At 30.4% G+C, this 16,814-nt stretch overlaps 2 protein-coding genes across 3 annotated transcripts; both read left to right on the forward strand.

The window, feature by feature from the left end:
• The first annotated feature begins 35 nt into the window (after positions 1-35).
• Positions 36-13,723, forward strand: LOC145745984 (Fanconi anemia group I protein-like). Its single transcript, XM_082564162.1, has 28 exons — positions 36-201; positions 464-588; positions 963-1,070; positions 1,281-1,432; positions 2,003-2,217; positions 2,669-2,808; positions 3,222-3,346; positions 3,432-3,525; positions 3,918-4,008; positions 4,186-4,374; positions 4,459-4,517; positions 4,751-4,893; positions 4,977-5,109; positions 5,724-5,920; positions 6,541-6,676; positions 7,210-7,344; positions 7,719-7,840; positions 8,012-8,169; positions 8,632-8,775; positions 9,257-9,410; positions 9,880-9,978; positions 10,050-10,240; positions 10,306-10,502; positions 11,036-11,195; positions 11,332-11,474; positions 11,992-12,201; positions 12,735-12,917; positions 13,481-13,723. The coding sequence occupies exons 1-28, from the start codon at positions 36-38 to the stop codon at positions 13,559-13,561; spliced, it is 4,050 nt and encodes a 1,349-aa protein (XP_082420288.1). The 3' UTR covers positions 13,562-13,723.
• Positions 13,724-13,975: 252 nt separating this feature from the next.
• On the forward strand, positions 13,976-16,087 carry LOC145745675 (uncharacterized). 2 transcript variants are annotated; one of them, XM_082563814.1, is made up of 5 exons: positions 13,976-14,101; positions 14,196-14,343; positions 14,964-15,148; positions 15,666-15,922; positions 16,004-16,087. In XM_082563814.1, exons 1-4 carry the CDS (start codon positions 13,998-14,000, stop codon positions 15,877-15,879), a joined length of 651 nt encoding a protein of 216 aa, XP_082419940.1. In that variant the 5' UTR covers positions 13,976-13,997; the 3' UTR covers positions 15,880-15,922; positions 16,004-16,087. The 2 variants fall into 2 exon arrangements, with proteins under 2 accessions (XP_082419940.1, XP_082419939.1); XM_082563813.1 differs by lacking the exon at positions 16,004-16,087 and having other exon boundaries at positions 15,666-15,970.
• The last annotated feature ends 727 nt before the right edge of the window (positions 16,088-16,814 follow it).

A 16,814-nucleotide genomic window follows, 5' to 3' on the forward strand; every position in this document is an offset into this window, starting at 1 on the left:
TCGCCACGTTGTTTTGTACACGTTTTTCCTTTAAAATGACTTCAGAAAAGCTAATTAAGTTGTTTGAAGCAAGAAATTATGAAGATTTAGTTGAAAAAATAAACTCAAAATCATTAGACACATGGGTTGAGCTTTTGGTTAACGAACTTCAGTCGACGAAATCTGACGAGACTTTAAAATTAATAAAATCAATTTTTCGTGGTTAGTTGTTAATTTATTCTGTTAAACGTTGAACAAGTTAAAGTTAAACTGTAAATTTATTAAATTATAAACTGAATTTGTCATTTTTTTTCAATTAAATCTAATTTATCGTAAATGTCAGTTTTTTTATAACTCGAGACTTGGTCAGAGTAACTGATGTTACTCTATGTTTAAGTCGCGCATTCGACTTTCCCACATCGAGATTAAAGATATACACAAAAAATAATTTATTGTAAAAGATAAAAATCTATTTTTATTTTAGGTTTTGAGAAAAACAGGAACAATCTTTCATCAGTTATTCACACAACTTACAAAGAGTCAATAAATAAACTGACTAAGGAAGATATAAAATTTACTAACAATTTGGTTTGCATTCTTAATCATGAGGTAAATATTTTGCCGTTTTTTTGTATATATCTTTATCCTCGATATGGGAGAGTCGAATGCACGACTTAAACACAGAGTAACATCAATTACTTCGACCCAGTCTCGAGTTGCCTTTGGCAGTTTGGAATATTATAGATTATAATTGCTCGATAATTATGCTGCTGATTAAGTGCTGGCTCAGCAGGAGTTCGTACCGTTTATAGCGCCTTACTCGAGGGCGCTACAGCATGAGATCAGTAGGGATTGAACCCACGACCTCATGTGTGGTGTAGCAAGTGTTCTTACCACGACACCACACTGCCGGTTCTTCGATTGACCCAAATACGTTTTACCAAAAAAATAATTTAAAATTATGTTTTTTTTATTTGTTAAAGGTCAACCATTTGTCAAGCAAACACATTGCTGATATTTGTTCAAAAATGCTCGATAAAATTTGTAGGAAAAAAATCGGAGATGGAAATTGGCTGAAATTTTTTCCAAAAGTATGTTATTAGTAAAACTATGATGCTTTTAATTTTATTGATAATCAAGCACTGCTTTTGTATATTTTTTTATTGTTTTTTTAAAACTGCTTTAAAATTTAAAGAAAAACATATTGGTTATTTTTTACATAAGGTCTTAAGTTATATATTAACATTTTAATTTAAACAAATTTTTGTTAAAAAATTTGAAAATTTGAACTATCTTTTTAGGTTATTGAAGTAGTGAGTAGACACCCAGTTATTGAACATGATAAATCAGAAGAAAGGTTGTCAGGTATTCAATACAAAACTCACATTATTCAAGAAATTTGTTCTTCTAACTGGCAACCTGAAAATCTAACCCAACTAACTGAATTGTTCAAGTAAGATAACTGTAATATAAAAATTATTGTATAAAAAAATTTTGACGTACAAAACTGAAAAAAATTGAGTATTTTATGTTTTATTTAAAAATTGTAGAATTAATTTTTGTAATATTTATTGAATTTTCTCTATAAAGTATATAATATAAGTATATAATATACTCAAACCGGCAACATGGTGTAGTGGTAGGAACTCTTGCTACACCACACATGAGGTCGTGGGTTCAATACCCACTGATCTCGTGCTGTAGCACCCTTGAGTAAGGCGCTATAAACGGTATGAACTCCTGCACTTAATCAGCAGCATATTTACCGGGCAATTATAATCTATAATATTCCAAACTGCTACAGGCAACTCCAGACTGGGTCGGAGTAACTTATGTTACTCTATGTTTATGTCCCGCATTTGACTTTTTCACATCGAGGATAAATGTATATACATATATCGAGGATAAATATAAATAACATGAAAAAAAATTATAAGTTTTTAAAAAAAAAAGATTTTTAAAAAGATTACTACTATTCACAAAAAATGTTTAATTTGATTGAAATTTTTGTTTTAATTTTTAGAGAAATAAGCCTTACACCAAATGAAGCTGATATTGTTATTGAAAAACTACTTGATCAGTTACGCGAAGTAAACTCTGAAACTTTGCCTCATTTTGTGCATCAAATTATTGACCTTTCAACTGATTGTAACAAAATTGAACAAGTTTTAAAATCAATTTTAAAACACTTTAACGAGCTTGATATACAAGTCAAAAGAAATGAACAAAACGAATCAGGTAAAAATTTAAATTGATTTTTATAATCTTTTTTGTAGCGGCCAAATTTTTTGTTTTGTATATATCTTCATCCTCAATGTGGGAAAGTCGAATGCGCGACTTAAACATAGAGTAACATAAGTTACTCTGACCTAGTCTCGAGTTGCCTTTAGAAGTTTGGGATGTTTTATAGATTATAATTGCCTTGTAATTATGCTGCTGATTAAGTGCTGGCTCAGCAGAAGTTTATAATGTTTAGAGCGCCTTACCTAAGGGCGCTACAGCATGAAAGCAGTAGGGATTAAACCCACGACCTCATGGTGGTGTAGCAAATGTTCTTGCCACTACACCACGCTGCCGGTCAATTTTAAACTACCAGGATTTTAATTTTAATTTTTGAGAAAATTGCATTTTAAAGTTAAAAAAAATAATTTTTGTTTATTGTATATATATATATAATTTATTTTTTAAGATGAATTCAGCGAAATAGATTCAGAACCAATGTTATCAAGTTTTCAATTAAGTTCGGTCAAGGGGACAATTTTATTGTTTATAAGTGATACTGCAAGAAGAAATGAAAGTCTAGGAAGAAGCCTAATTAAAATAATAAAAGTAAATTAATTACTAAAAAGTGAAAATTGATCATTTAAAAAATCATGTTTTTAAATTTGCAAGTAGCTACCTATTTAAATTTAAAATTTGAAGTTATGAAAACCGGTAACATGGTGTAGTGGTCAAAACACTTGGCCATTACTAAATGAAGTCTTTGGTTCAACCCCCACTGCTCTCATGCTGTAGTGGCCTTGAGTAAGAAGCTATAAACGGTTTAAACTCCTGTTGAGTCAACACTTAATCAACAACCTAATTTTGGGCAATTATTAGTCTACAATATCTTAACTGTCAATGGCAACTCGAGATTGGGTTAGAGTAACTAATGTTACTCTATGTTTAGGTTGTGAAATTTGACCTTTTTATACTGAGGATAAATAAATATATTTTTAAGGGTAATATTTTGTTCACTGTAGAATGCAAAAGAAAGTTTATCAAAGGAAGTTGTCACTTCATTTTTTATTTCACTTTCTCTCTCATTTGCTCAAGGAAGTCGATTTTATGATGAAGCACAAAATTTACTCAAAAGTTTAATACACAAGTTGGTCTTCAGTTTATATTAATACTTTATTTTTTATATCAAAAATTAAACATATATATATAAATATATGATTTTTTTTTAACAGATGCATTGTAGACCAACACAAAGTAAAAGATTGCAAATGGTTGAAACAGAAGAGTTCAGAATTACCTGACATTAAAATTATTCTTTTAGATGTGGTACAAAAATTTTTTTTTTTTGTGAAATGTGTTTTAAAATTTTTAAAAACAATTTTACATGATTCTGTAACACTAACCGGCAGCGTGGTGTAGTGGTAAGAGCGCTTGCTACACCACACATGAGGTAGTGGGTTTAATCCCCACTGATCTCATGCTGTAGTGCCCTTGAGTAAGGCGCTATAAACAGTATAAACTCCTGCTGAGCCAGCACTTAATCAGCAGCATGATTATTGGGCAATTATAATCTATAATATCCCAAACTGCCACAGGCAACTCGAGACTGGGTCGGAGTAACTGATGTTACTCTATGTTTAAGTCGTGCATTCGACTTTTCCACATCGAGGATAAAGATATGTACAAAAAAAATATATATATTTTATACATTTGTTTAGGTAAAGATGTGTGGAAGTGGTTGGGAGCACGTTGTTAGTGGTTTAGTAGATCTTGGTTTCAATTTAATGAGTTCCTATGGCCCAAAACCAGGTTACATTTTTGAGATATATATATATGAAAAAAATCTTGGTTTACAAAAAATTATATTTTAAACAATCTCTAAGCTTTAATTTTTTAAATATTTAAAAATTATATGATGTTCTAAAAGAGTCCATAGTACTGATGCTAATTTCACATTTTTATACTTATCTTAAATTAAAAATTTAGGTGCTTTTGGAAGAAGCTTTGAATTGGAAATAGCAAATTTAAACACACCACAACAAGATACTTGCGATACCGGTTTACATGTTTTAGCTAGAATCTTTAAAATGCGAGATTTATCCAGAAAACAAATTATCACAGAACTTTTAAAAAGAATTCCTATCAGTATTAATGCGCCCGCTTATCAATACATAGGTAAGCATATCGCTTATGTTTTTTAAAGTAAATATTAGGTATATAAATATTAAGTAAAAAATGACTTACATTTATTCTTTTTAGATTTGTTAAAGGCAATTGTTAAATCTTATCCACAAGCGTTGCTTCAATTTAACAAGCAGGTAAAAAAGTTTTTTTTTTAAATGTTTTTTTTGCTAATATTTAAAAAAAATGTTTTTTTGCTAAAATTTATTTTAGTAAATATTTACAAGAAACTAACACGGTAGTAGCAGAAATTAAACATGAGACCTTCAGTTTAAAGATAGATATTTTGTAATATTTTCTATTTTTTTTTATTAATTATGCAATTGTTTTTAGTTAAATTTTTTTTAAATTTAATTTATTTTCGTTATAGATCCAAGAAACTGTTGACTACCTTAATGTGATGCATCCTCACAATGCAAAAAAATTTCTAAAATGCCTTTTTCCTCTCGTGGTAATCAGTTCAACTTTGAGAGACTCTCTTATTCTTGTTCTGCGCAAATCTCTTTTCACTGGGTAATTGAAACTTTTTAAAAATAAATGACATGACTTTTATTTGAGAATTTTTTTTTTAAATTAAAAAAAATAATTATTTTTAGGCAATTAAATTCAAGACTGTCAGGCTTACGAGGGTTTCTTTTATTTCTTTACAACTTTCAAGTTAATCAAGCTGTTTCATTAAGCCAAATATCAAGTCAATCTACTCAGTCTATCTTTTCAACAGCTATATCAGTAAGTTAAATTATTATTAGTAGCATTCAATACTTTAAATCTATATTTAATTAAGCTCAATAAATGATATCTCTATATATAACCGGCAGTGTGGTGTAGTGGTAAGAACACATGCCACACCACCATGAGGTGGTAGGTTCAATCCCCACTGCTTCCATGCTGTAGCGCCTTTGAAGGCGCTATAGATGGTATAAATTTCTGCTAAGCCAGCACTTAATCAGCAGCATAATTATCGGGCAATTATAATCTATAATATCCCAAACTGCCACAGGCAACTCGAGACTGGGTCGGAGTAACTGATGTTACTCTATGTTTAAGTCGCGCATTCGACTTTCCCACATCGAGGATATAGATATATACAAAAAAAAATTATTTTTTCCAGTTATAAGCCTACAAAATAAATTAAACTGCTGTTTGTGGTGTGCTGGTAAATTATCGAGGACAAATATTAGTTAAGAATTGCGACCATATTACGACAATTAAAATGCTGACTGTGGGGCCGGCTATGAAGTAGTAATGGATAAAGAATTTAAAATTTAACTTGTTACTACCTTTGATGCTTCTTATTTATTTAATTTTTAAAAAGTAAATAATATTTTAAAATTTATTTTCAGCAATCTGTTGCCAGTAATTCACCTGGTCGAACCCCGAACCACGAATTTTTATGTCTTGAAATTTTACAAGTTTTAAAAAGATGTTTAAACCAACAATATGAAATTTGTCAGGAGTTATATATTGGGTTGTACAATGTTGTTGTCAAAAACCCAAGACTAGCGCCATTTATTTTGGAAAACTTGGTAAAACAATTAAGGTAAATATTTAAATATTTTATAACAATACTTAATGTTAGATAACTCATTTTGCTAGTTGAGCATTAATTTTTTTTAAAAGGCTATTCATCTTTTTTTTTGTATATATATATCTTTATTTACGATGTGGGAAAGTCGAATGCGCGACTTAAACATAGAGTAACATCAGTTACTCCGACCCAGTCTCGAGTTGCCTGTGGCAGTTTGGGATATTATATATTATAATTGCCCGATAATTATACTGATAATTAAATCCTGGCTCAGCAGGAGTTCATACCGTTTATAGCTCCTTACTCGAGGGCGCTACAGCATGAGATCAGTGGGGATTAAACCCACGACCTCATGTGTGATGTAGCAAGTGTTCTTACCACTACACCACGCTGTCATTTATCCTCAATGTGAGTAGATCGTCTTAACGGCCTAAGCATAGAGTAACCCTAGTTACCCCGACCTAGTCTCGAGTTGCTTGTGGCAGTTTTGGATGTTATAGATTTATAATTGCCTAATAATTAAGCTGCTGATTAAGTGTTGACTCAGCGGGAGTTTTTTATAAAACAAAGTTAAAATTGTTAAGCCTAGCAATACTGCTTTACATTTTTGCAAAATATTTTATTTTTTCTAGAAAATATTATGAAGAAGATACAGGCATTGTACCTCCTGTTCAAATATCAGCTTGCATTTCAATGAAAAAAGAAACTTCAATTTTGTTGGAACCTCTTTCTATTTTGCTTCAGAGTATTCATTATTGTTTGCACTCGGTAAGTTCTTAGTGAAAAAAAAATTTCATTTAAAAAAACCGACAGCGTGGTGTAGTGGTAAGAACACTTGCTACACTACATGAGATTGTGGGTTTAATCCCCACTGCTCTTTTACTGTAGAGCCCTTGAGTAAGGCGTTATAAACAGTATAAACTGTTGCTGAGCCAGCACTTCATCAGCAGCTTAATTACCGGCAATTATAATCTATAATATTCCAAACTGCCACAGGCAACTCGAGACTGGGTCGGAGTAACTGATGTTACCCTATGTTTAGGTCATGCATTTGACCTTCCCACATCGAGGATAATGATATATATATACAAAAAAAATGTTTAGAAATAAATTTATTAATTTGATTAATATATATTAGTTGACTGATTTTTTTGTTAAACAGTTAAATAATATTATAAATAAAATCGTAAATTAATTTAGAAGGTAAACTATTATTTAAAAAAACATAATTAATTTTTGTTAAAAGATTAAACATTAAGACTTGTAAAGGTAAAAAATGTTATCATTAATATATTTTTTAGGTTGTAAAGTTACAGTCTGATTTTGGTTTAGATGAAGATGAAATAATTGATGTTAAAACAATTAATTCAATCCACGAAATATTTAAATCCATCGCCGACAGATTAATTAAATCTGAAATCGATGATTTCCAAATAGTAAGAATTTTTTTATAAACTTACAACACACAACAAATTAGTTGTATTTTTAAAAAGGATTTTTTAAAGCTGCTTCATCGCTGTAGTACTTTTGAGTAAGGCGTTATAAATAGAATAAACTCCTTCTGAGCCATTACTGAATCAGCAGCTTAATTATCGAGCAATTATAATCTATAATATTTCAAACTGGCAAAGTTAACTTGAGACTCGGTTGGGGTAACTGATGTTACTCTATGTTTAGGTCGTGAAGTTGGCCTTTCCACATTGAGAATAAATAAATATTAAAAAAATCGTTATAACAATTCGCTTTTCTGTAATAGATTATGGATTTTATTCACTCTGCTATTATGTAATAGTTTTATATATGTTATTAGGACAAGGATAGTGATTTTTTAGTATCCAATAAAATTGGTCAGAAGAATTGTATAATCGTTGTAATGGTTCTAAACTTATACCAAAGTATGATTGAATATAAAATGATCCACAATGAATTAAGGTACTTTTAGCCTTTTATATGTAATGTTATTTTATTGACATTTATTGTTTTGTTTATATAAAATTAAATATATTTTTACATTTTTAGCGTTATTTTTTTACTATTTTGTATATATACCTATTTTATCATTATGATAGAAATTTTCTAATTAAAAATAAATTAAAATTTTAGTTCAGAAAATGCAAGTGAAATACTTCAGTTATTCCAAACACAGAAAAGAGTTTTTGATATAATAGCAAACACTAAATCGCCAGAAATTAAAGGAAAACTTTTAAATGACAAACTACTACCTTCTGTTTCTATATTTTACCTATCAACTATTACATCAAGTAAGAAAATAATAAAGTTTTAAAATATGCTTGAAGATACAAATTTTTTATTTTTTGGTCTTATTTTTAAAGATTTTTTTTATCGAAATTTTTATAATTTTAATTACCGGCAGCGTGGTGTAGTGGACCGACAGCGTGGTGTAGTGGTAGGAACACTTGCTACACCACACATGAAGTCGTGGGTTTATCTTCACTGATCTCATGCTGTAGCGCCCTTGAGTAAGAAGCTATAAACGGTATAACTTCCTGCTGAGCCAGCACTTAATCAGCAGCATAATTATTGGGCAATTATAATCTATTATATCCCAAACTGCCACAGGCAACTTAAGACTGGGTCAGAGTATCTGATGTTACTCTATGTTTAAGACACGCATTCGACTTTCCCACATCGAAGATAAAGATATATACAAAAAAAAAATGTCAACTTTATTTTACTTGATTTTTGGTAAATTTTTTTTGCAGACATTTTTTCCAACACAGAGGCTGATAAGGAGGACAGTATTGAAACTTTTAATTCTTGTGAGAATTTTATTAAACATGTGATGTCACAAACCAACCTCATGTTAACTCATGCAAACATACATGGCTACTTTCCTGGTATAGGAGGTAAGAAAATCAAATTTATTACCTGAACACAAAGTAACGTGCACTAAAATGTCAATATTTTAATTGCTCTTTGCGAGTTTCAAACTTAATGTGTTTGTTTTCTAATTAATTTAAATAAACAGATGTTAAGAATTTAAGAAGTGGATCTTCATTATATGAGGTCCTGGGTTCGATTCCCACTGCTTCCATGCTTTGGCGTCCTTAAGTAGGGCGCTATAAACGATCTAAACTCCTGCTAAGCCAATACTTAATCAGCAACTTAATTATCCTGCAATTATAATCTATTATATTCAAAACTGTCAAATAAAACTTGAAACTGGTTTGGGGTAGCTGACGTTACTCTATGTTTAGGTGGTGAAGTCGACCTTTCCACATCAAGGATAAATAAATGTTAAAAAGGCACTTTTTTATTTAAGTTATTAATATAATTTTTTCTAATTTAAAATAAACTTTATTTTTAAAATTAATTTTCTTTTAAAAGGTGGTATTAAACAAGTTGTTTATAAACATGTCACACAAATTGCAAGTTCATGTTTGCATCATTTTATGACTGAGAGAAACGATCCTGCTCGCTCTCCTGCTACTTTACTAGCACTTCAATCATTTCACACTGCTCTATTGTATATGAAAACATGGTCAGTTTGTACATATATTATAGCTTAGTGGACAATATTTATCTACCAAAATAAGTAATAAATATTTAAGTAGATAAAATAAAAAAAAACTTTTATTTTTATTTATTTTTTTTGTATATATCTTTATCCTCGATGTGGGAAAGTCGAATAAGCGACTTAAACTTAGAGTAACATCAGTTACTCCGACCCAGTCTCGAGTTGCCTGTGGCAGTTTGGGGTATTATGGATTATAATTGCCCGATAATTATACTGCGATTAAGTGCTGGCTTAGCAGGAGTTTGTACCATTTATAGCGCCTTACTCAAGGGCGCTACAGCATGAGATCAGTGGGGATTAAACCCACAACCTCATGTGTTGTGTAGCAAGTGTTCTTACTACTACACCACGCTGCCGGTCGCTATGCCTGACCTTGGTTTAACTGTTTTATTAGTTTTATTATATGATTTTAACTGTTTTAGTCGATTTTTAGGCAAAAATCAAAGCTGTCTGATTTTTTTGTGGAAGTTTCTGGCAAGGACTTTGAAGAAACACAAAGTGAAAAAGACTGTGCAACAAGAATTATTAAAAAGTAAAAAAATAATATTTTTAGTATACTATTACACTAATAAGACAACAAACACATCACAATTTGATTTTTAGGCTTCAGCGAGTTGTTATATCTTACATCTCAGGTGACTCAAACCCTCTCTCTTCTACTCATAAAAAGATTCTGTCAGAATTAATCGGTGTCTTAGAAACTCTTGTTTCTGTCGGAAACGAAATATATTCTGAAACCACTGCTCAACAGTGCCACGAGTGGTGGAAAAAAGTCTGCGTCGAATTTAAAATAGGTTAGTGAATTTTTATTAATTTTTTAAAAAAATTTTTTCGTTTTAAAAAAAAAAATAATTTTCAGATGATTTAACTGCGAGTAAGAAGTTACTTCAGTCTCATCTTCACAGCAGCTTCCACTCTTCATCCCATCCTGAAATTATCTTTCGGGATCTCTGCATCGATCTCCATGCAGAGTTCGGATCAATTTGTGAAATTGAGGAGGATGAGAATAATGTCAATTATAAAATTATTTCTCAAGATAATTGTGCTCATGTTTTGGTAAGTGGTGTTTTTTTAATGTTGTAAATTTGGTAAGTGGTATGGTGTTTAACAAAATAAAACGGTGTTTATTGGGCGTTTGATATTTAAGTTGGAACTGGTGTTTATTTGGTAAGTGGTGTTTTGGGTAAAAAGTAAAGTGCTGTTAATTTGGTAACTGGTATTTTGGTTTAAACTGGTGTTTATTTGGCAAGTGGTGTTTTGGGTAAAAAGTAAAGTGATGTTTATTTAGTAACTGGTATTTTAGTTAAAACTGGTGTTTATTTGGTAAGTTGTATTTTGGGTAAAACTGGTGTTTATTTGGTAAGTGGTATTTTGGGTAAAACTGGTGTTTATTTGGTAACTGGTATTTTAGTTAAAACTGGTGTTTATTTGGTAAGTGGTGTTTTGATTGAAAATTGGTCTTTTTTTGATAAGTGGTGTTTTGATTGAAAATTGGTCTTTTTTGATAAGTGGCATTGTTGTGTAAAAAAAAGTTTTTTTGTTTTAAAATGGTTTTGTAATTATTATTTTTTCAAATTTTTTAATTTTAGCCAATCTTGGTGACATTCTTGGATGGAATCTTAGGTGACACAGATTGGATGTTGCAGAAGATGAAAGGACATCTTCTCTCTGGAGGAAGTGGGAGAAAAGAGGTTGCATTAACTGATGATAAGGATGATAAAATGAACAAGATAAGAAACAAAACTGAAGGTCAAAATTTTTTAAAAAAATGTTTTTTTTTTACTTTTGGGTGACTTTTTGGGAAGTAAATAAGTGAGTTGAATTAAATTTTGTTTAGTGGAAAATTATGATATTTTTATTGATATTTTTTAAATTAATTTAATAGATTCTATATGTTCTCGGATTTGTACACTTGTGGTTGGATTATTAGAATTATCTCAAACTTCGATTAGTTCAGCTTCTAGTATTGATCAGATAATTAACTGTTTTATCTTAACTTTCAACTTTATGACCAACTTCTCAAAATATGTAAGTTGACATTTTGAGATTTTTTTTTGTATATATCTTTATCTTCGATGTGGAAAAGTCGAATGCACGACTTAAACATAGAGTAACATCAGTTACTTCAACCCAGTCTCGAGTTACCTGTAGCAGTTTGGGATATTATAGATTATAATTGCCTGATAATTATGCTGCTGATTAAGTGCTGGCTCAGCAAGAGTTTATACCGTTTATAGCGCCTTACGCAAGGACGCTGCAGCATGAGATCAGTGGGGATTGAACCCACGACCTCATGTGTGGTGTAGCAAGTGTTCTTACCACTACACCACTCTGCTGGTTTTGAAATATTACTAATCAGTAAAAACGAATGTATATATGTGTATGTATTGCTAAAAGATAAAACTAATAATGGTATGGACGATAAAAAAGGGACAAAATATCAGTACAGAAGGTCTCAAGTTCAATTCCAACTGTTGTAATGTAATAAAATATTTTTTAAAGATTTTTTTAGTTATTTTTTTGAATTAAAAATTTTTTTTGGCAGCATATATGGATGTATGCACATGGTATTGGTAATCTTTCCTCCCGCTTTGAAAAACTTCACAATTTTGTCGGTGACGAGTTTATGAAACCAGTATACGGGTTTATTGAACATGCTGAAAAAGCACAAACCGATCGACTTGATGCTGCTAAAGCAAAACAAGATAATAAGAAAAAGGGAAAGGGGGAACTACCTATTTCTAGTGCTATGAAGGTGAAGTAAAATAAGGGGTTAAATATATTTGAGTAAAGTTAAGGTTTATACCTTTGAGTATATTTGAGATTTAAATAACTTTGAGTGAACTCAAAATAAAAATACTTTCGAGTAAATTTAAAAATTTAAGGGTTCAATAAATTTAAGATTTAAATAACTTTGAGTGAACTTAAAATTAAAATACTTTTGAGTAAATTTAAGATTTAAATATTTATGAGTGAACTCAAAATAAAAATACTTTCAAGTAAATTTAAAAATTTAAGGTTTAGTTAATTTGAGATTTAAATAACGTTGAGTGAACTTAAAATTGAAATTCTTTGAGTAAATTTAAGATTCAAATGATTTTGAATGATTTTTTGTTAAACACTTTTGAGTACACTTATAATTTGAATATCTTTGAGTTATTTTAAAATTTAAGGTTTAAATTTAAGTAAATTTAAAATTTAAGTGGACTTATATATATATTTTTGAGTAAATTTATGATTGAAATTTAATTTCTAACATAATGCTTTTTAATTTCCATTTTAACCAAGGTTAAACTGACGAAAGAAATGAAAGAGATTCCGAAGTTGATTTATGCGATCGAAAAACACGAACAAAATCTTATTTTGCTCGGCAAAAAAGCAAAGATTGATTTAATGAAATGTCATCACTTACCTGTGTCCCGAGATTTTAGAATCGATGTCGGTGTTCTAAGGAAGTTAGACAAAACAAGGGTAATATAAAATTTGTTTTTTAGTCGAAAATATTTAAAATTTAAGCCTGTTCTGAAAAAAAATTTAAAGTGTTTGTTATTTATAAATATGAATAAAATCTCTTATTTTATCATTGGGAATTTTAGAATTTAAAAATGTCACTTTTTAAAAAAAGTATTTTACAAAATATTTTTTTTAAAGTTGAATTTTTTGTGAGTTTTAGTACACTTGTACACACTTGTTTAATAAACTTTTTTTTTGTATAGATCTTTATCCTTGATGTAGGAAGGTCGATTGAGCGACCTAAACATAGAGTAACATCAGTTACTCCGACCCAGTCTCGAGTTGCCTTTGGCAGTTTGGGATATTATATAGATTATAATTGCCCGATATTTATGCTGCTGATTAAGTGCTGGCTCAGCAGGAGTTCGTACCGTTTATAGCGCCTTACTCAAGGGAGCTACAGTGTAAGGCAGTGGGGATTAAATCCACGACCTCATGATGGTGTAGCAAGTGTTCTTACCACTACACCACGCGGCCGGTTACTTATTAACAAATATTTAAATAGTTTATTTTTATGGTAGGAAAATGAGTCACTACATTCAAGTGATGAAGAAAATCAACCTGCAAATAAACAACCCAGATTAGATATAGATGCAAATTAACAAACTTAAATGCTGTACTTAAATAACATAAAAGTCTAAAAAATAAAATTGTATTAATATTTTGGAGGTTATAGTTTGAATTATTTTGTATTTTGTAAAAAAATGAAAAAATGTAATTTAAACTTCTGAAACACAATTTTTTGATTTTTATTTTAGTTATGTTTTTTTTCTTTAATATTAATTGTTTTCTAAATTTGAATTTCTTTTTTTTGTTCGCTTTGGATGTTTTTAAAAACGCTTATGTTAATGGGAGGTTGTATTTCACTTGCATTGTTAATAATTAACATACAACCAACATACTTTACTACATAGCTTTGCAAAAATTTAAAAAAACATTTTTGATTGTTGAAGGCTTAATTTAAAAACATTGTACAAAAATTGTATTTTCACTAATTAATATGTTTATGTTCTTACAGCTTAGGGTAATATACTAAAAATGAGTTATTTTGATATTGATTTTAAGACTATTAAGGAATTACCAAGCAATTTGGATTGGCATATTGGTTCTAAACCTGAAAAAGTTATCTTAAAAGAAACTGGGTAAAAAAATTTAAATTAACATTTTTTTGTAAATTGGCGTAAATTAATTAACATAAACTTTCGAACAAAGACTAAAAAATGCTTTTTACTTTAGATTAGGGGTTGTACCGAAATTTAAATCAGATTTTTGGAAGAATACTTATTACGATCCATTATTAGTTGCTTATCATGGTCATGTATTTGGAGTAAATACAGAGGAAAAAATGTTTGTGGCAGAAACACAGTTTTCTTTTAATCCAACGGTAAGCGTAGTTTTTTTATATTTTTTAGCCTTAAAGTGAAAAGGTCACTTTCAGAGCCTGAATGTTAATCTGACCGAGGCCCAGTAGACTAAGGTAGTTTGGAATATTACTCATTATATTGCCTGGTTATCAAACTGCTGATTGTTTTTTTTTTGTTATCATGAGCTTTTTTTTGTATATATCTTTATCCTCGATGTGGGAAAGTCGAATACGCGACTTAAACATAGAGTAATGTCAGTTACTTCGACCCAGTCTTGAGTTGCCTGTAGCAGTTTGGGATATTATAGATTATAATTGCCCGATAATTATGCTGCTGATTAAGTGCTGGCTCAGCAGGAGTTCATACCATTTATATTACCTTACTCAAGGGTGCTACAGCATGAGATCAGTGGGGATTGAACTCACGACCTCATGTGTGGTGTAGCAACTGTTCTTACCACTACACCACGCTGCCAGTTGCTTTGACGGTTTATAGCGCCTTAATGTAGAGTGCTATGTCATGTAAGCAGTGGGGATTAAACTTAGTACTTCAAGTAGTATGGTATTTTAATAAATTATTTTTTTAATATTTAAAAAAGTTAAAATATTTCGTACTTTTTTAATGGGTATATTACATGCAGGTGAAATTTGACCAAGCTGGTATTTTTATTGGTCAAGATGACCAGACCTGGTTAAAAGCTGGTGTCGAATTTGTGGATGGTGAATATTGGCAGAGTGTTGTGGTAACCAGAAACGACTTCTCTGATTGGTCGAAATCAACAATTCCATGGAACAAAAATAAAGATGTATTTCTAAAAGTTTATAGGTAAGTTTTAAAAATTTTTTTTTGCTTTACTGGCATTGCTAATTTTCTTTTTTTTTGTATATATCTTTATCCTCGATATGGGAAAGTCAAATGCGCGACTTAAACATAGACCCAGTCTCGAGTTGCCTATGGCAGTTTGAGATATTATAGATTATAATTGCCCGATAATTATGCTGCTGATTAAGTGCTGGCTCAGCAGGAGTTTATACCGTTTATAGCGCCTTACTCAAGAGCGCTACAACAGGATATCAATGGGGATTGAACCCACGACATCATGTGTGGTGTAGCAAGTGTTCTTACCACTACACCGTGCTGCCGGTAAATTTTGGATCTAATTCTCTTTTGTTCTTTATAATCTTTCTTAATTCTCTCTTGTACTTTATGGTTCCCACTTTTTTTTAGTACTTTCTGATCCTAAGTTTTTTTTTAAAACTTTATTGGACAAATGGTCCAAAATATTAAATGATTAAAACCAATTATGACCATTTAAAAAAAATAATATTTTTGTTAATTTAAGGCAAGGTGAAAGCTATGTTGTAGAATGTAGCGAAGACGGGACAAATTACAGATTTGTTCGAGTAGCTCATTTGCCCACTAGTGGCAAAGTTTTGGTGGGTTTGATGGCCTGTCGGCCTCCCTCCAAAACTAATGAGACAAACGAAGACCCAATCATTGTATTTAAAAACTTCAAGTTTGCAGAAAATAAAGGCTATCATCATAGTGCTGATTAATTTAATTGTAATTTGCTGACTAATCTGCAACTAATCCTTGCATGTATGTATTTTAATTCATTTCTTTAATTTTAATATTCTAAAAAAAATTCGCTTGTTAAAAATATATTTTTTTGCTCTACAGCAATATGATATTAACATTCTGATTTATCACTGCCGTCAGATAGAGCTAGAGAGAAAGGTACACAAATTTTCCAGGTAGATTTTATTTAATTCTTTTAGTATTTTAAGTGTAAACAGTAGACAAGTTAGTAGTAAAAATTGAATAACAATGGGTTATTAGTGACTTTATTATGATTATAGTATTTATTACCTTACTTGCAAGATTACTGTGTTTTACAATCCGGCAGCGTGGTGTTGTGGTAAGAACACTTGGTACACCACTCATAAGGTCGTGGGTTCAATCCCCACTGCTTTCATGCTGTAGCGCCATTGAGTAAGGCGCTATAAACTCCTGCTGAGCCAGCACTTGATTAGCAGCATAATTTTCGGGCAACTATAATCTATAATATTCCAAACTGCCACAGGCAACTCGAGACTGGGTCGGAGTAACTAATGTTACTCTATGTTTAAGTCGCGCATTCGACTTTCCCACATCGAGGATAAAGATATATACAAAAAAAAAATTATTAGTTGTTTTTGAAAGTTTAACCTAACAAAAATAGGAATTGGTTGTCTGTTTAGCATGTTATATGTATAAGTAATGCGGAACGAAATATTATCTAATCTAACTTGTGTTAGGTTATGCTAATTAGGGGTTTTCTTTTTGTTGTTGGCAATGTTTAAGTTGATCTATTGACAAATGCTTGATAAAATGGTATTTATAATCTAATCTTTTTTTAAACGGTACGTTTGATAGCTGATATAGGGTTTTATTTTATATAAAATCAAACAAAATAATTAAAAAAAATAACAACATATTTAATACACTAAAA

Source organism: Corella eumyota, chromosome 3 (assembly GCF_963082875.1).
Source record: "Corella eumyota chromosome 3, kaCorEumy4.1, whole genome shotgun sequence".
Lineage (NCBI taxonomy): Eukaryota > Metazoa > Chordata > Ascidiacea > Phlebobranchia > Corellidae > Corella > Corella eumyota.

What these genes read in the sequence shown, in the direction of transcription:
- LOC145745984 (XM_082564162.1), top strand. Translation starts at nt 36, where the DNA reads ATGACTTCAGAAAAGCTAATTAAGTTGTTTGAAGCAAGAAATTATGAA. An exon ending in TTTGCATTCTTAATCATGAG is followed by an intron (nt 589 to 962) that starts GTAAATATTTTG and finishes TATTTGTTAAAG; the next exon opens with GTCAACCATTTGTCAAGCAA. An exon ending in CTCAAAAGTTTAATACACAA is followed by an intron (nt 3,347 to 3,431) that starts GTTGGTCTTCAG and finishes TTTTTTTAACAG; the next exon opens with ATGCATTGTAGACCAACACA.
- LOC145745675 (XM_082563814.1), top strand. Translation starts at nt 13,998, where the DNA reads ATGAGTTATTTTGATATTGATTTTAAGACTATTAAGGAATTACCAAGC. An exon ending in AGTTTTCTTTTAATCCAACG is followed by an intron (nt 14,344 to 14,963) that starts GTAAGCGTAGTT and finishes TATTACATGCAG; the next exon opens with GTGAAATTTGACCAAGCTGG. An exon ending in GTATTTCTAAAAGTTTATAG is followed by an intron (nt 15,149 to 15,665) that starts GTAAGTTTTAAA and finishes TGTTAATTTAAG; the next exon opens with GCAAGGTGAAAGCTATGTTG.